Source organism: Meles meles, chromosome 12 (assembly GCF_922984935.1).
Source record: "Meles meles chromosome 12, mMelMel3.1 paternal haplotype, whole genome shotgun sequence".
Classification (NCBI taxonomy): Eukaryota; Metazoa; Chordata; class Mammalia; order Carnivora; family Mustelidae; genus Meles; species Meles meles.
In genome coordinates, this window is record NC_060077.1 from 34,715,826 (window position 1) to 34,735,400 (window position 19,575).

At 49.6% G+C, this 19,575-nt stretch overlaps 1 protein-coding gene and 2 pseudogenes across 1 annotated transcript in view; all 3 read right to left on the reverse strand.

Moving 5' to 3' along the window:
- Positions 1–1,944: 1,944 nt before the first annotated feature.
- On the reverse strand, positions 1,945–5,841 carry LOC123953875 (annotated as a pseudogene).
- Positions 5,842–5,972: 131 nt separating this feature from the next.
- LOC123953876 lies at positions 5,973–12,555 on the reverse strand (annotated as a pseudogene).
- A 2,714-nt stretch (positions 12,556–15,269) lies between these two features.
- The window catches only part of IMPA2 (inositol monophosphatase 2), a 42,495-nt gene continuing 38,189 nt past the window's right edge, over positions 15,270–19,575 (reverse strand). The window contains exons 6-8 of the mRNA XM_046025652.1: positions 17,768–17,876; positions 16,929–17,080; positions 15,270–15,820 (exon numbers count right to left, since the gene is read on the reverse strand). Of these exons, the coding sequence (XP_045881608.1) occupies positions 15,705–15,820; positions 16,929–17,080; positions 17,768–17,876 (377 nt within the window). The 3' untranslated portion in view covers positions 15,270–15,704. The remainder of the gene's footprint in view (positions 15,821–16,928; positions 17,081–17,767; positions 17,877–19,575) is intronic.

Sequence of the window (19,575 nt, forward strand, 5' to 3'; positions counted from 1 at the left end):
ATGCCCCGCACATAGATCCAACATAGGTACAGCTTCCTGTGTCCCCTAACAAGACCTTCCAAGTCTGCTGGAGAGTGCAAAACTGGCTTCAGGTGCACTTACAGGCTGGGAAGCTAGGGATTTGGCTTCCACTGGAAACACCATTTCCCCATATCCTTACCACAGGAATGGGGACTGCAATTCCCCTCCAGCCAGAGCCCCGGGATGACTGCATTCTGTCACAGAGCAGGGTTTAAGCTCCTCACTGCTGCCCCAGGAATAAGATACTACATTTAGATAAATCTATACTTGTTATGTTCACGCTTTGTAGAACAATGACCTTTGATAGAAACTGCTTCCCTGCGTGGCTTCATAGTTTTCATTGATTCTAAAACAAGCCATGTGTCTTGAATGGACCTACTCATTCCTTCTAGGTATCAAATACACTTGAACTACGCCATTACTAAGAGTTTGTTTTGTAACTTTCATACTTGTTTGGGACTTGTCACCATTTAAACTCTACTGCCATCCTGTGGAATTTAATGTGACAGGTGTTCACCGAGAGCCTGCTGTGTGCTCCAGTCCTTCGGCAAATAGGGAATCTGCTCAGGTAGCTTTGATGGTGTCTCATTGTAAGAAAGATCATGGTCTTCAGCATGGCTCCTAGGGCCCCATGACTTTCTTACAGTTCGTGGTGCCTGGCATTGGGTAAGTAAGCCTTCACTGGATGCTCGCTACTGATTATGATGATTTCTTTTTAAACTTTTAAAAAAATCATTTATTTATTTATTTGACAGACAGAGATCACAAGTAGGCAGAGAGGCAGGCAGAGAGGGGGAAGCAGGCTCCCTGCTGAGCAGAGAGCCCGATGTGGGGCTCGATCCCAGGACCCTGAGATCATGACCTGAGCTGAAGACAGAGGCAGAGGTGCCCCTGATAATGATGATTTCTCTGGCCTCCCTGCTTGCTGCCCTCACTCCTCTCTCCCACCCTCTGGTCACACCGGCCATGGGCTGGTGCTGAATTTACTACACTCTGTCATGTTGACTCGGCATCTTTGTTCATGTGATTTCTTCTGCTCAGACTGCTTCCCTTCATCTATTCCAAATCCTAACTCATCCTTCAACACTTAGCTCAGATGTTACCCCTCCCATCAGACCTTCTGGGGTCCTTCCCCTCTGACACATTTCTCCTGTCCATTGTCTCCCAGCACCTTGTTCTTGTGTTTTTACAGCATTGATCCTTGATAATCTTACCTTCCTGTTTGTATCCATCTTTACTTCAAGTGGTAAACTTCTTGAGGATGGGAATCATGTCTCATTAGGAGTAACTCCAGCACTTAGCTCAGAACTTAATTGGGTAAATGTGAAAACAAGAACAAACATTTCCTATGAGTCCTCTGTCTGGTCAACAATGGTCCTGAGAGCACTACGGATCATTTACTCCTCGTCCTATAAGTAGATGATGCTGTTACCTATTTTACAGATGATGAAACTGAGGCACAGAGAATACAAAAAGCCTAAGGTCTTACACAGCAAGTAAGTAGTGTTGTTGGGATATGTTCAATGAATGATTATCAGCATGCTGAATGGAGTTGAATTAAGATTTTTCCCATTCTGGGAAGATGTTTTTAAAAAAAAAAACAACAAAAAACCATGGTCCCTGTCCTTGAAATTCTTAATTGGCAACACCTTTTTTTCCCCCAAGCCTTTTTTTTTCTTTTTAATTAATGAAAGGGATTGAAACACTCAAATGCAAAGGCACTGTGGGACTCAAAACGCTCCAGGTTCTAAGTTGCAGAATCGGCACATACTGGAAAAATTTAATGATATTTGAAAATGTAAGATTAACTCTTTTCCTTGAGCTCCTTTCCTTGCATTTATAAGCGGAGAGAGGGGCCCATCTGTTTGAGGGATTCTGTAGCCTTGGCAGGTTCTTTTAACGTGTACCGCACCATCTTGAATGTCAATGCTTTGATTTCTTATGCAGGAAGTGAAGAAACCTCGTACCCTTAACAGCTGATACCTATGATCCCGTTGAGTGACGACAAAGTACGCAGAAAAGACCGTGGAGTTTGCACATGTGCTGAGGTTTGACTCTGGTGCCATCACATCCCGGGAGCACACCCAGTGGGGGACCCAGACCATTGCATGTCCCCCCTCTGCCCCTCCCCCCACCATGGACTGACGGTGGCTGGTTTTTGGCTTCTGAGGGAGCTTTGATTCCTGCTTTTATCTGTTGGAGAGGCTGGGGCTGTCCCATCAGGTGGTCGGTTTTCTCTAGTAAATGGAGCTCTCTTTTTTTCTGAAAGTCTTCTAAATGCAAAGCTGCAAACAGTCTGTGAACCAAAGATTTCACATTTTCCATCTCAGTAGCCTGCTCCGTATTCAGTTTTTTCCTTCTTGGGGCACTGTACCTCTTGAGGCATTTTTTCTTAAGGACAAGTTTAAAACCATATATTAGCAAAATTTCTATCAAGGTGGAAGCTGGAATTTCACTGCCATGGGCTGTGAAGATGGCTGCAATTTGACGCCATTATCTTCGTTTGGTAGGTCCCAGAAGAAGGACCCGACTGTTGATAACACGGGTTTGACCACAAATTGACAGCGCGCTTTTCTGGATGGCAAAGTAAGTGTTAGCAAGGGAAGCTGTATCTATCATGAATGGCTCCTTCATCAGGGGTCACCACTCTACTCTGAAGACTTGATTGATAGTGTTGTAGATTTCCACACAGTTTCACTAACAGCCATGCCATGCTAGGCCCTAGGGTCCGCGGGTCAGCAGCAGCCGTGGGCGCTTTGGCCAAGGACCCCTCCTGAGCATCCCCGGGGCTGGAACGCCAGATCCAGTGCGGGTCAGCAAGCCCTGGTCAGCAGGGATGGCAGGGAGACTCTTTAACTCGCAAAACTCTGCATGTCAGTGTCCAGAAGCAGGGCTCCCTTTCCATCTTTTATTATTATTATTTTTAAAGATTTTATTTATTTGTTTGACAGAGAGAGATACAGCGAAAGAGGGAACACAAGCAGGGGGAGTGGGAGAGGGAGAAGCAGGATTCCCACAGAGCAGGGAGCCTGATGTGGGGCTTGATCCCAGGAGCCTGGGATCATGACCCCAGCCGAAGGCAGACACTTGACGACTGAGCCAGCCAGGTGGCCCTCCCATTCCATCTTAAATTTCACTTAAAGTCATTAAGTGCCTTTTCCCAAGTTATTACTGTAGCCAGGAAAATAAAAAACCACCTCCTGTTGAACACTTGATTAAACTCTGGATGAACTCGTTCAGTTCCATCTTCTTCTCTTATTGGACTCTGATTTTACATCGTATCTTTACTTTGGTCATGAGCTATGCTGACAATTTTTGGTTACCCACACACTGTGGCATACATATTATATAGAATAATAGCATTTACTCCGTCACGATTCCTACATCCCGTGTCCACACAGTCATGGGTACGGAAGAGCACAGCAGGTGAATTCCGCCTGCCGTCCAGGGACAACAGCTCAAATCACACCCTAAGTCTCAGGGTCAGCTCCGAGCCTAAATGGTTTTTGCAGGGCGCCCACGCCTGCGAGCACCTGTGGCCTCGGGCGCCACGCAGTTCGCCACCGCCGACAGCAGGGGGCGGCCTCCCCGGCCCCAGGTCTAGCGGCGCAGAGAATCACTCCCGGGGCGGGGCAGTGGGTGCTGGGCCAGTTTGCCCAGAAGCTAAGCTCCTCCCTGGGGAATTTGGTGCAGAAGGTTCGGTCCTCAGAAGTCACTGCCTAGTGGCTTGCGCCTCCCAGGACCCCTGCAGCCCGGGCTCCATGAAGAAGAGGAGGGGAGCGCAGGTGGGAGGCGGGGCTCCCGGGGAATAAGTGTAGTCAGCGGCCGCAAAGCTTTGGTGCGCCAGAATTTGTCGTGAGACCATAACGCGGGACACCTCTTGACGGCAGGAAGCTGCTTGGACATTCTTCCCAGGCTCCGCGGCCTAACTGCCGCTGGTTCTTAAGAAGGACACACCCTGGGGCGCCTGAGTGGCTCAGTAGGTTAAAGCCTCTGACTTCGGCTCAGGTCATGATCCCAGGGTCTTGGGATCGAGTCCAGCGTCGGGCTCTCTGCTCAGCAGGAAGCCTGCTTCCCCCTTTCTCTCTCTGCCTGCCTCTCTGCCTGCTTGTGATCTCTCTCTGTGTCAAATTAAAAAAAAAAAAATCTTAAAAAAAGAAAAAAAGAAGAAGGACATACCCTGTCCAGATACCTCTTTCTCTAGCCCCAGACTGCTCTGGGGAGTAACCTGGGTGCCTTAGTGCTGGCATGATTTCAATAAAATGAAGAATCAGAATCCCCGAAGATCTAAAGGACATGCTGAGAAGAAGGGGCATGCTACAAGGGGCAAAAGAAAAAGCCCTACATGTAATTCTAAAAAGCTCCCTCATGACCAGCGAGGCGTGTCTTCATAGCAACACATGTGATTAAGGGCTTTGACTTAGTTTTTGTTGTTGAAAATCGAAAAAGAAAAACCGCATACCTACTGTGTGTGTGACCTTAAGGCATTATTATTTTTTTCAAAATATAGTTATTTAGAGAGAGAGCGGTGGGGAGGGGCAGAGGGAGAGGGAAGGAGAGAATCCTGAGCAGACTTCCTGCTGCAGTCAGAGCCTTGGTGGGGGCTTGGGTGTTGGGGAGGGAGTGGGCTCGATTTTAGGACCCTGAGATCATGGCCCGAGCTGAAATCAAGAGTTGGATGCTCAACAGACTGAGCCCCCCAGTTGTCCCTTAAGTCATTATTATCTTAGTGAGACTCACTCTTCTCCAAACCAGGGAGACCAGAGACCTGGCCCTCTGTGCCATGTGGGTCCCGCAGCATGAGAAAGGGAGCTGCCTCCCTGTCCCAGGGAGAGGCCCCGAGGGCACACTGCTGACGTTCCACCTGAGACGTGGAGAACCGAAGAAGTCACAACGTGAAAACACTTCTTCTAAACAGCCGTTGGAGGCTGAAACCCAAAACAAGGAGGAAAGGGCCTTTCATCAACCTAACCCTTTATTGAAATGGTTTCGGTGCATCTGGTCCAGGTGCCAGATGTGCACAGAGCTTGGGGTGAGAAGCAAGGCCATATTGGGGGATGGGGAGGGGACAGAGGTCATGCCCATGCGGAGTCAGGCCATCCAGACCCGGGCGGGCGATATGAGATTGCACAGCAGTTCGGCATATCAGAATGACCCTGAGCCCTTTCTGGCCCTGCACAGCTTTCTCCTCCCCCAGGGCCGATGGGGGAGCTAAATGACTGATACTGTTGCTTTTCTGGCCGTGACTGTAAGGACAGTAGACTGGTGGGATCTGTAGCATAGAGACCGGGCCGTTCATCTGAGCGGGAGGCTGGACCAGGGGATTCCTATGCCTCCCCATACCCCCTGGGAGACTCCCTTGTTAGGCTGAAGAAGCCTCCAGGAGACATTGTCAAAGCCCTAAATAGGTTATGCATGAATGTATTCAGTCATTTACAGAACAGAGGACAACCCTGTGACATGCCTCATGAACCATGAACGTTGCCTCGTGGAATGGCAACTCACATACTGACCGCTGGAGAGGTCTAGTGACAAAAGCACTCTCTTGAGTGTTTTCAGCATTAAGAGCTGCTTTGTTTAGCTCTAAAGGCCCTGCGAATTGGCCCTGATGTTTTTAGCATCACCTTCCTGTCCCTGTCCTGGATGACACTGTGCCCCTCCCCCACCGTGCAGCACTTGGTCCACACTCCCACTCCACCTGGAATGCTCCGCTCCTGATTCCTGACCAAGACCACCCCCCCGCCACCGCCCCCTTGCAACTCAGCAACTCACCTCCTCAAACTCAGAGCCATTATCACCGCCTCCAGGAAGACTGGCCATGCTCACGGGTTCTCCTGGAGCCCTGTGCGAGCCCCTCCTGCCAGCCCTCTCCAGTGGGACTCTGCAGTGCTGGTCACTGGAGGGCAGGGGCTCCAAGGTTACCCTGACCTACGTTTGTTTTTTTCCCCAACTCAAAACACAACTTTCATTGCATCTTTGAAATACCACAAGTAAGTCTGAAGACTCACTGGACATCTTGCTATCTCTGCATCTGGACCCCATTTAAATCTATTCATCAGCCATCTCTTGAAGTGTTTCTTTTCAGAAACATAGATACCATCCCCAAGCTTTCTGGTACCCTTGTCTTTCACTGTTGGGACTTGCTGAATCAAAGCAGTTGACTTTGATACAAATTCAAGGTTGTTTCAAGAATTAACTCATCTTTCTGGGCCTGAGAGACTGAGCAGGCAAGGCTGAGCCTCAGGCACACCTAGCAGCTGTATTTTTTTTCCCCCCAAGAAATGGCTGATTTCAACAAGAGAACCATTCTTCTGAATAATGATGCTGATGTGAAAGCGAGCAGACCAGACCGTAGGTTTTGCTGGAAGCCCGGGGTGACAGTCTTGCTCATCTTCTGTGTGTGAGCACAGACGTGTGAATGGCAGCCAGGTCCTTTCTGGTTCCCCACCATTGGTAACCTGGAGTCTCTCCTTCTTCTCAAGGGGGTGGAGTTCTGCACCGCTGTGATCCAGGTCTCTCTCTCGGCAGCTTCCTCTGGGCCCTTCGTGATAACAGCACGTCCCTGCGGAGTCATGCCGACATTTTCTGGAAGGTCGACAGTCTGATTGCGGAGATGGTCTTCGTTCTTGGAATGGGTATAGAAGAGCCAGAGATAGATGAATCATCGCAGACAGGAACCTCTGATCTCCAAGGGCAAAAAGGAAGGGAAGCCTCACCAGTGCTGGGGCAGAGAGAGAGGTCAAAGCCGTGGAGCGGGAAGGCTTTGGCTCCTGCAAATCTGTCTGTTCTTGGGGTGCGTCTGTTGGATGCAGTCATGAGCATACAGGTTCATATACTCTGCCTGAGCCCGGGAGCTGCCCAGTTGAACCCAGAGAGGCTCCACAGGGTGGCTCAGTCACTCAGCTGGTGAGTGGTGCCCATGGGCACAGCCTGTCACTTCCCACCATCTACAGGGAACACAAAGGGTTGGTTCAGAAGGCCTGCTGCTTCTGGCAATCATCCGGGCTTTTAGGCCACTGATTTGGTTCTTTGCTTATGCTTTTAAAAGCCTGTTCTAAGGGCGCCTGAGTGGCTCAGTAGGTTAAGGCTCTGACTCTTGATTTTGGCTCAGGTCATGATCTCTGGCTCGTGGGGTCCAGCCCACCACTGGACTCAGGGCTGCTATGGGATTCTCTCTCTCCCTCTGGCCCTCCCCTGAGCTCGCCCTCTCCCTCTCTCTCTCTCAATAAGAAAAGAAGAAAAAAAAAGTCTGTTCTATTTATAGCTTGCCTCCATGGAAAAAAGCATGATGATTAAAGCGTGTTGTGTACTTTAATGTGGTTACTGCTGAGGAAAGCAAGGGAGGTATTTTCTGAGATTGCCTAAAATCCTGAGTGCAGAATAATTATGGAACTGATTGTGAAGGGCTTAACGAGTCAGGCAAAGCCTGTGTAAACCTTGGTGTAATCTGCCTAAGTATTTCTAGCTTTCTCCAATACCTGAACAATTCCATTTGGCTGTGAAAGATGCCATGATCCCTCCCCCCGCCCCAAATATTTAATTGTCAAAGAAATATCACCTAGCATTTCACAGCTCTGGAGACCCTCACATATTGTCCTGTGACATCCTCTCAGTAGCCCTGGGAGAAGGGTTAGACAGGTTCCACATTCCACAGGCCACCAAAGACCGGAGAGGGCAAGGCACTTCAAGGTTACACGGCTACTGTAGTGTGACCTTGGGACTAGAGTCTGTTTCCTGACTCATGGTTTGGATAGTGACATTTAGTGAAGTACTAAGGCAAGTGTTTTCCCTTTTATTTTGGGCTAGATCATCAAAGAGTAGGTGAATGGTATTTTGCAAGGAAGTCAATGATACGATGAGCAGTCTGGTTGACTGTGAAGATCACAAAAGTGGGCTGCTTGTTTGAGCTCATTTGGATTCTGGGAGGCTGGTCCGGGCTTCAGGTTCCCCGATCGGCTGTGCTCTGGCCTGTGGCTTCAGGGTCTCAGGCACCTCCCTGTTCTCCCGGGGATCTCTCCTCTTCCCTGGAAGAGGCGTGACAATGCTCATACCAAAGGCTTCCCAAAGCTAGCTCCAGACTCTGAGCAAGTGCCAACTGCAGACGCAAACCACGGGTCAGGACACTCTTGTAGGTTGCTTGTAGGGTGCTTGCTCAAAGGCTTTTCCTGCGGGGAGTTATTTCTCTGAAGAAATCTTCCCTTAGACATTTAAGAACAAAAAGGCTTCATGTAATTAATAATTGCTACACCTCAAAATGCATGTTGAAGAAAGTAAGAATTTCTCATGTCTACATTTATACTCAGAACTGAGAATATTCTGAGCAAATAAAATCTCGCAGCTCTAAGCTTAGGAAGATCACCAACAATTTGGTGAATCGTGACCATATCTTTTAAATGTTCATTTAGGGGCACATGGGTGGCTCAGTGGGTTAAGCCTCTGCCTTTGGCTCGGTCATGATCTCAGGGTCCTGGAATCGAGCCCCACATCGGGCTCTCTGCTTGGCAGGGAACCTGCTTCCTCCTCTCTCTCTGCCTGCCTCTCTGCCTAATTGTGATCTCTGTCTGTCAAATAAATAAATAAATAAAATCTTGAAAAAAAAGTTCATTCAAAGAAGTCATACCGTTTATTAGAAAGTCCCATTCAACAGTCATAAAATGGTAAATTGGGGTGTTTCCAGAGAGGAAAGAGAACCCAGCCTCCTCAAAGATTATTATCACTGTGCTTCTGGGCAAGACCAGGGCACCTGGGCCCACGAGCACAAGGCACTCAGCAGTTCTGGGTTTTTCTGGAGGGTGGTCAGACATGGAGTAGGCTTTATATCCTCAAAGACACAACTATTACAAAGTGTAATTAAGATACAGTGTTCACGGGGCACCTGGGTGGCTCAGTGGGTTAAGCCTCTGCCTTCGGCTCAGGTCATGGTCTCAGGGTCCTGGGTCCTCTCTGCTCAACAGGGAGCCCCTGCCCGCCCGCCTGCCTCTCTGCCTACTTGTGATCTCTCTCTGTGTCAAACAAAGAAATAAAATCTTAAAAAAAAAAAAAAAGATACAGTGTTCACAAGAAGGTAAACCTCTGGAAATAGACAAAGAACCCAGAGCTACTTAAAAATACAATGTATTTGCTGTCCCAGCTGGATAATACACACTTCTTCTCCATTTCTGCTGGGAACTTTGGCAAGGCGTGGTATTTATTAGGTCACAGGCTGAGGAGGCAGAATCTGGAAAAAGCCTTGGAGAACTGTAATGCACAAATGTGAGGTATCAAGTGCTGCCTCGGTTTCCATCAGTGGTTTGCCCAAGGTCACATGGCTAGTGGGTATAGAGCCAGGAGTTGAACATAGAGCAAGTTCTGATCCTTGTTCCATGTGCTACTCACACTTCTGTACGTTTCCTCTTGAATCGTAAGCATCTAAAATTTATGCTCAGGAGTGCCTGGGTGGCTCAGTCAGTTAAGCATTGGCCTTCAGCTCAGATCATGATCCCAGGGTCCTGGAATGGAGCCCTGCAGGGGGCTACTTGCTCAGAGGGGAGTCTGTTTCTCCCTCTACCACTCCCTCCGTTTGCATTCCTGCTCTCAGTCAAATAAATAAAATCGTAAAACAAAAAATAAAAATTAATGCTCAATAACCCACATCAATGTTTTCAAAGTCACAAATGTATGACTGAAAGACACTAATTTATGTTCAGGATGACCTTACCATAATATTAAATGACCATAATATTCTGGTATTGCTTTTAAGTTTCTCTTCTTTTCCTTCCAATATGTGTGGGTTTGGAGGAAGGCTCCCTTCCAGTTCATTCTACTAGCAGCTTTATATCCTAAGTAAGTTCCCTTGAAGCAGTATAAAAACGGCTAACGGTCGTCTGTGTGTACGTGTAAATAACCTACAGACTAGGAGACGGATACATCCAGAAAGATTTTTTGAAACGATCACTGTCAGGGAACCAGACAGCCTTTCCCAACACCGCATATACTGAGCCCCGGGGATAAAAACAGCGGTCTGAGAACCAACCAGCAGCTGTTCTCAAAGCACAGCGGTTTCCAGGAAGCCTGGAGAACCAAGAAGCAGGTGTGTGGTGCCTGCTTTTATTAACCCCTACCTTCAGGTGTATTTAGTATGGACACGGTCACTGCACGGCTGGTCACCCCATTCAGATCAAAAGGAAACTCTTTTTTTAAAAAAATTTTATTTATTTATTTGAGAGAGAGAGATCACAAGTAGACTGAGAGGCAGGCAGAGAGAGAAGGGGAAGCAGGCTCCCTGCTGAGCAGAGAGCCCGATGCGGGGCTCGATCCCAGAACCCCGAGATCATGACCTGGGCCGAAGGCAGAGGCTTAACCCACTGAGCCACCCAGGTGCCCCAGGAAACTCTTTTTTGATAGCAAATTCACCACTTAATAACCCAAGGGGAAGTGGTGGTAAGGCATCTGGGTAACTGACTGGGTAACTGACTCCCAAAGGGACTAATCCACTGGGGAAGTTGGAGGGAGGTGCGGAGAGGCACTACTCTTTGCACTCAGCAGGGGGTCTACAGCTTGCCTCTGAGAGGAGAGGCGGGTGGGGGGGATTGTGGAGACTCTGGGGGTCAGCCTGCGGCTTGCAGAGGGGTCCCCACGGGTGTGGTCTGATGAAAGTGACAGGGGTTATTGTACAGGGCAACCTCTGAATTTTAGGGACCAGAGACAACAAAAGCCACGGAGGCTCCCCAGATATTTGCTGGCATTGATGGTGAATCAGGAACATAAGGGAGAAAGTTAAGGGCAGGTTGCAATTTTCACTCGACCCTCCTGTCCCGGCCTGATGATGGTACAGATCTGGTAAACGTGTAGATGTGTGGTCATGGTTCTTGACCTTTCACACGGCTTGCAGGACCAGTCATGAGAAAACCCAGATTTGATACTCTTCGTCAACAGGTCCGATGCTAAGGATGTAGAAGGGACCTTGTCACGCAGGAATGCTGCAGTAACTCAGTATGAACTACCAGAAAGGGGAATCTTCCCTGTTTCAAGTCTGCAACGAGCAGAGTGACATGCCCTCCCGCGTTAGCTGCCCAAAGATACCACCAGCACATATGCCTTCGGGGTGGTCTCTCACTTTGCTCCATGATGGAAACCGAGAGAGTCCCTCACTTCTGGAAAGCTGGACTCGGAAGTAGATGAACTGCTTGCTGCCATTCTATTATCTGACTGAATTGGATGATTAAAAACGAAGTTCATATTGGAAAACAGAACCCAAGTAATCAGGGAAATGCTCTAGTGGACTTCCATGCTAAATCAGCCAATCTACAACTTGAATGAACTCCTAAGATGGATTCTAGCCAAATTATTTATGCTAATCTATATAAAAGACAAAATCAGGCGTCCGAGCTGGAGCGACAAACGTTGAGACCAGGTGTGCAAATTTAGCATCAGACGAGGATACACCGAGGGCCCGGGTGGCCTCCTGGTTCTTCCAGAGTCCTTAGAATACCATTACTAGATGTGCTACATTCTGCAACTCACCATGGCACAGAAAAAAATGACCTAAATTATGGAGAAGCATGAGTGGGTGACTGTACCAAGGTCACAAAGTTGGTTTGTGACCAATGTCTGATGGATCAGATCCCTAACCCAGGAAGACCATTTACACGGCCCACTAGATGGAACCTTCCTACCGCCTGTGGGGCCATTTGAACACTTACAAATGGAATTCATTCGATTGCTCCCACAATGGGTTATCAATATGTCCTTGTCGTTGTTTGTATTTTCTTAGGACGGACTGACATCTTGCACAAGGGCTGATGTCACAACCATGGCCAAGAAATTCTTTTTTGTTGTTGTTTGTTTGTTTGTTTGTTTATTTGTTTATTTACAGCATAACAGTGTTCATTGTTTTGGCATCACACCCAGTGCTCCATGCAGTACGTGCCCTCCCTATTACCCACCACCTGGTTCCCCAACCTCCCACCACCCCCCACCGCCGCCCCTTCAAAACCCTCTGGTTGTTTTGAGTCCATAGTCTCTCATGGTTCATCTCCCCTTCCAATTTCCCTCAACTCCCTCTCCTCTCCATCTCCCCATGTCCTCCATGTTATTTGTTATGCTCCACAAATAAGTGAGACCATATGATACTTGACTCTCTCTGCTTGACTTATTTCGCTCAGCATAATCTCTTCCAGTCCCGTCCATGTTGCTACAGAAGTTGGGTATTCGTCCTTTCTGATGGAGGCATAATACTCCATTGTGTATATGGACCACATCTTCCTTATCCATTCATCCGTTGAAGGGCATCTTGGTTCTTTCCACAGTTTGGCGACCGTAGCCATTGCTGCAATAAACATTGGGGTACAGATGGCCCTTCTTTTCACTACATCTGTATCTTTGGGGTAGATACCCAGCATGGCCAAGAAATTCTTAGAAAAGATCATTTTCTTCATGGGGTATCCCCAGAGAGACCTCCAGTGATGGGGAGCTCATTTCGCTGGGCAAATAATTAAACAAATAGGGTGCTGCTGACACAATGGCATTACAACTGTCCTTACCGTCCTCAGTCATCCAGTAAAGTCGAATGGACAGATGGTAACTTAAAACTAAAGCTAGCTGAATTACCAGAATCGATTGGACTGCCCTGGGCAAAAGTTCCACCTTCAGTTTTGATGGCAGTGAGATCAACACTTACAGGAAAGCATAAATTAACATCTCAGGAAATAGTAATAGAAGACCTATGCCTTTGATGATAGGACCACGTGTGTCTCCATACTCATAAATCGGTATGACTCAGTACTGTAAAGTTTTAATGGATTATGCCACAGTGTCTTTCTACCAGGTGAAGGAAGCTTTTCATGACCCTCCTGCAGATGGTTGAAACTCCCACAGCTTAGACCCTGGAGAGTGGGTCTTTTGACCTAAGAACGAATCTGCCCTTGAACCTCATTAGAAAGAATCCTACTATGTTCTCCTCATTATCCAGACAGCAGCCAAACTTCAGAAACTTGAACCCTGGGTCCACAGCTCATAGTTGAAAGGGCTCCTCCAGACTCTCGGAACTACATACCAGCCAGAGCTGTGAAGTTACAACTGAGCACAGAGGTCCTCCCGCAGAAGCATCCCAGCTCTCCCAGGATCATGGATCCAAATCTTCATCTCCAGTATGAAACCTTTATTCCTTCTGCCTATTTGCTATCTGCCCTTTCTGTTATTGCATGGGAAGATAATACTATAATTAGGACTTCACAAACAATAGCTACCATAGGAAACTACACTAATTGCTGGATTTGTCAGGCCAAGCCAAAATCAGGACCTGAAGGGAATCCTGAAGGCCACGTCTCGCCTAAATTGTTCTGCAGGTGCGTTTTTATAAAGTTAATGCCCTAAGTCTACATAGTCTTGTTTCTTGCCTCAATGTAACTCGATCCTGGACTCGGAAAACAGGATTCACTGAACGCATAGATCAAAGATGCTGCAGGGCAGCCAGTGTCCATCAGACCATTTGTAGGCTTGCTGGCGGGCCCATACGTTTGGGTGGCCTTTCAACGTGGACAGTACGCTAGGTGAGTCTTGGATGAAGGCTGCCAACACCTCCGTGACCGGCGATGGGTCTATGATGCTAACACCCGAGGGTGCCCCATATGTACCTCTTGGCTATACCTTCACAGGTGAGGGTTTGGGCAGTGACCTCTGCGCTTGAGCAACTTGTCCTGACAGCTGGAGGGTGAGAGGACAACGTGCCCTTGCTGTAGTTACTGTTCCACTGTCCCTTCACAATACCTTGGAAATGCGACAGCGTTCCATTCCCCTGAATTTACCAGAAAGAAGTTGACCCCTCTGCATGCACGTCATTTGGAAGGTCCCTTCTTCCCTGGCTTGGGGTTGTTCCAAATGAACATATGTTTAGATGCTGGCCCTTAACCCTGACAACCCCTGCTGAGTCTGAAGGCCACAGCTGCACAACACAAGTCCCCAGGCTCTGTCGTGGTCTGAGATAACGGAACTGCTTCAGGTTACTTGTTGGCTGAACGAGGGGGAGTCTGTGCCAGGGCAAATACCTCTGGCTGTTCCTAGATCAAGACCTCTGGTTTCGTAGAAACGCCAACACAAGAAATTAACAAACAAGCTCCTTGGACGCAGGTTGATCCCTCATCTGCTCTGTCCTCTGATTTTTTTGACACTGGCTGGTTTGTGTCATGGCGGGGGTGGGGGATGGGGCAGGGCAGGGCAGGAGGACACTGCAGTGTCACGGTATTTTCCACCTAATAGGATCACGATCCGTCTGGTGGGCCATGTTCTCTCAATGCTCTTGCACGCTTGCAGCCACCAGCACGTGACGGTCGCACGGTGCTCGGAGAAACAGAAACGAGCTGAACGATGGGAAAAACAGCGACAGCCACTCTTCCACGGTTCTGACACCATGACCCAGGAGTTTCACAATGGGACAAGAGCAGTTTAACTCTGACTCAGAGTGGCACAGCTACCAAAAGTCTTGGGCAATCTCTCAGGTACAGGAGGATGACCAAAGGGGGAGATTATTAAATTAATTAAAAAGGAGGCCATCAGTTTGAGGTGGCTTCTAACGTCACAGTACCCACATAAGCAAACCACAATGGAAGCCCACACGTAAATTCTCATGGTCACAAGAGTGAGCCTACGGACAAGCCGTCCAAACAGTCAGAGAGGTTTCAGACTACAGCCAGGTGCTAAGTTCCTCACTTTGCCTTCGCCTTTTCTCCATAAAAGTTCTTTCCCATTTCCTGTGGCCGGAGGCCTTCTAGCCACTTTTGCTTCGGTGCTGCTCGACCAGAGCTGATTTTCTTTTCTTTTCTTTTTTTTTTTTTAAAGATTTTATTTATTTGACAGACACAGAGATTACAAGTAGGTAGAGAGAAAGGCAAAGGGGGTGGTGGAGGGAGGAGAAGCAGGCTTCCCGCTGAGCAGGGAGCCTGATGCGGGACTCGATCCCAGGACACTGGGATCCTGACCTGAGCCGAAGGCAGCAGCTTAACCCACTGAGCCACCCAGGTGCCCCTCGACTGGAGCTGATTTTCGCTCAAGTAAATCCCTAAAACTTTCATATGCCTCACTTTTATCTATTAACACACGCGTGGTAATTCCTGAAGTTTTCGCAGTGCTTACCAAAGGCAGCAGACAGCAAACCCTGCCAACTTGGGGCTTTCGTATGCTGACTTTCCCAGAGCCTGGATCTCCAGCCGTGGGGGCTGTGGGTCGTCTGGGAAACAGGCGACACGCTTACAGAGGGACACAGAGAAGCAGAGTGCCATTGTTTCGATTTATTGCATTCTGAAGTACCGTGGGGATGGGCCTGAGAACAAGTCCGCTTTATCAGCAGTTCTAAAGCCTTATTACCTGAGATTTACATTCTGGAGGAAAAAAATTGAGACTGAATTTTTAATACGTACACCATATCCGAGACTGGGGTTTTGGCCGACAGAAGTACTTGCACTAGCCTGAAAAAGGCTATGTGAGATTGGAGAGAGACACCAGCTACACACCGAATCTGGGTAAAAGGCGTGGATTTAACCAGAAAGCCACATACGTTAGCCTAACACCTCCCTCCGGGGCTTGTCAGGGACACTTGACGCGTGCAGGCCACTCGAGGCAGCATCTTCCCTGGGGCTCGCCGCCAGCCCCAGCATTCCTGGGAAGGCCCAGGCCGGGGGTCGCATTTCTCTGCCCCTCTCTGCTCCCCTTCACTTCTCATCATCCCGCCCGTAGTTAATGGTCTGTAAGGCCTGAGCTATGAGCGTCGCCATCTCCCGGGTGCCCGCAGCAACCACTCTGCAAGACATGAGGTCGAGAGGTCCACCTGAGGACAGAGAGAGAAGAGAGGGCGCCTGAGTTACTGGAGAAGGCAGAGCGGTCCTGAATGAGGACTCGGCACACACACATTCCCAGGAAAACAGAGGTCCCAGGCCAGGCAGAGGCGCGACCAGATAGCGAGGTCTGGACCAGAGCCCGGCTCTCAGCACCTCAGCAGCCCTCTGCTGCCCCAGCAAGAGAGCAGTGGAGGCTGTGCTGGGCGAATGTAGGCTCGGGTCCAGCAACAGAGACTGGGGGTCACAAGATCAGTTAGACCCGGTAGGGGAAGGTAGTTCTCAAATGTCTGCTGCCTGGGTGGCACCGGGGACCCCATGTGATGGAAGTCCCCATTTGGCAGGTCTAAAGTCTGAGCAGAGACCTGATACAGGCTGGCTAACAGGTTGTGCCGAAAATAGAGAATGGGATCTAAAAAGATGCACTCAGTCTCAGACCCCCTGTTCCTAAATGTTATAGGAGAGGGTCGGCCTGAAGTTCAGCAGAGTTATGAGGGGAGAGATGCTATGGGACTTGCCCCCAGGGGGTTAGTCCCTGAGACACGAGGACCTTGATGTTGAAGAGCAGGTCACCTTTTGGGGTCCATTCCCCTAAAACCTCACAGGGTGCTCACGCTGTACACCCCGCTGACCCTGTGCTGAGTTACAGGGTATGGGGGTGCTCCTCTTTGTGGAATGGGGAGCATTGTGCTTCTTCTGCCCAGCTCATCGGATCTGGTGGGGTCAGAACGGTTGGCTAGGAAACTGTCAAACGTACTCTAGTATACAGTGGGGGTGCTGCTACTATGTGGCCGTATCGTGATCCTGGGGTCTCCTTCCCTGCCTCGAGGCGTAGAGAAGGCAGGCAGGAAAGCCGAGAAGGCACCGGCCCACGGCTTTTCCAACGTCCTCACATGGTCTCTCACCAACACACTCTGAGGAACTGGTGGTGGGGGTGGGCATCTGGCCTGGCAGTCACTGGGGCTAATATCGGGGACGCTGGGTCTGGTGGCATCACTTGGTTTAGCCTGGGGGACACTGGGTCTGGTGGCATTACTGGGTCTAGTCTCCACTGTCATTTCCCCAGGGACAGACAGCAGGTCGAGGGTCAGAGGGGCTCACCCGAAGTGTCTATCACAATGCCACCCGCTTCTCTAATGATGACTGTGGCTGCGGCCAGGTCCCAGCAGTGCAGGCCAAACTGGTAGTAGGCGTCCGCGGCCCCCGAGGCCAGGTGGCAGAGTGCCAAGGTGGAGCTCCCGATCACTCGGACCCTGGAGGAAAGGGAAGAGGGCAAACACAGTGGTGCTGTGTGCAAGATGGATTCCTCTTAGATAGCTGACGACATCCAAAGTCACCCCCCCACCGGGCATTCCCAGTCATTAAAAATGAGCCATGGGGATCTCTAATAAGCTCTAGATTCAAGATCTGGGTGCAGACAGCGACATCCAAGAGAGCTTTCTGCGAGGACAGAAACGCTCCGCACTCTGGAAGTTACTAGCCACTGGTGGCTGATGTGCCCTTGTCGGGCACTGCGACTGAAGAACTCAAATCTTAATTCCACTGAAATTTCATTTAAACTTAAATCGCCTTGTGGGAGAGAGTGGGAGATCGGAGCAGAGTCACTTGGACTTGGATTTATTTTTCCTAAATGTTTGCTAGAATAACGTCATTTATGAAGGGCTCTAAGGCCAGAAGAACTCAGCCTGGGGGCCTTAAGATCGGTCATCTGGCTTCTGGAAGAGCCGCTTGGGAGGGAGCAAAGGTCCCCTGTGTGTTCCCTAACAGCTGGCCACATGAGGTAGTGTCATACGGCTCTCCTGGCGTCTGTTGGGGCGCGGGTGGGCCTGCTCCCCTCACGGGGGACCTTTTTCTCTCTCCCTGGAGAATTGTGAGCATGACTGTGTGTTTGGCACTTTTGTCTTTGGCCCTGGGGTGTTCCAGGAACTGAAAAGTCATACCCGTGAGCTTTGGCGTGAAGTAACCTCTCCATGTTGCTCAGGAACAATTTCAGGGTGGCAGGGTCACGTCTGGGGCCGATTTCCGTGAGAACCAAGGCCTTGGAGATGTCTGCAGTAGAAAGAATGCTCCGCAGTCAGGAAAATTGAGTCTTGGTTCTGACTGACGAGTCAGGGTTCCCTCGGAAGCAAACCTCAAGGGTCTGCCTCTCCTTCCGACTCAGAACAAGTACCATCTGCTGAGAGGTTCAGTTATAAGGTTTCTCCGACAGCTGTGTTGAAATGTGAGGACACGGCGACGAGAGGCCAACAGAACCCGCACCTGACTATGTCATCCTCATTCCTGTAAAGCTGCTTTCTGTTTCAGATTTATGAGGGAGCAGATTCTCAGTTCTCTCTCTTTGCAGGGAGAGTTAGCACTAAGGAACCAGGGAGAGGCGAGTGGCTAATGAGAATCACCACCATCCAGTCATGAATAAAAACAAAATGACTCCAAACTGGGACCACCCGAGGTTTGGAAGACAGAAAAGAAAAAAGCTTCACCCAATACATCCGTCTTTAATAACCTTTCTCTAGGGGTGCTGCCTGAGTGGCACAGTGGCTTGAGTTTTCGACTCAGGTCTGATCTCGGGGTTGTGAGATCGAGCCCCGTGCTCAGTGCCGAGTCTGCTTGGGTTTCTCTCTCCCTCTCCCTTTAACCCTCTCCGCTCTCTCTCTCTCAAATAAATAAATAAAACTTAAAAACAGAAAAACCTTTCTCTAACTGCTACGATCATGAAGATAGAAACACCATCCCTGCAGAGAAAGCAACTTTAAAATAACGACTTTGGAAAGGGAGTTCTCAGGCGTAACCCCACTGGGCGTAAAGAAGGCCAACACCGTGACTGTGTGGCCTCCTCAGTGCGGGGTGGCCGGGCACTCAGGCCAAGCTCTCGGTTCCGAGACGTGAGCAGGAAGCTGGCCTGAGGGCACAGAGGGACGTGCCTGGGCTCCCTTCCTGGGCTTGACTCACGGGCAGGCAATCATGAGCAGTTTGTGCTTTGCCATACGCCCAAATACAACCACATTTAGTCTGTCATGTCTGGTCAGGCCTTCTGGCTCACAGTCAGCCACACCGACGCATGCAGATAACAGAACAAGGTCACTCCACGAACTGGAGGGAAAACACACTCCACGAGTTACGTCCCTCAATGGGCCCAGTCCTATGTCAGTACCTGCAAAGTCCCTCGCTGCAGGACCAGATGACAGTGAGGGGGCCCCCTCCTCTCAGACAGAACCTATATCCATTTCCCCTTTTCTTAAATTGTAGGCTCTCATTGTCTACTTTCTGAAAATCACTCAGCTCCACACCGGTTACCAGCCTAGGAGACAAGGTCTGAATCACTCCCTTCCAGGCATGCCAGCACCAAGGCTGAGCTGAGGATGTACCTCCCATGTGTCCAGTGTGTGAGTGAGGGGCTCTGCCCATGGGGGGCCATTGGGCTGGGTGGCTCCAGGATCCCCAGGGACAGGTCACTGCCCAAGCTTAACTCCTAGTTCTCTCTCTGGGCTGCAAACTGAAAAGGTTATTTTCCCCAGGGGAGGGAAAGAAGACCTCTTTTGAAGAAAATGACATCAGGGGCGCCTGGATGGCTCAGTCATTAAGCGCCTGCCTTTGGCTCAGGTCATGATCCCAGGATCCTGGGATCCAGCCCCACATCCGGCTCCCTGCTCCGCGGGAAGCCTGCTTCTCCCTCTCCCACTCCCCCTGCTTGTGTTCCCTCCCGCTCTGTCTCTGTCTCTGTTTTTCTCTCTCTCTCTCTATCGCTATC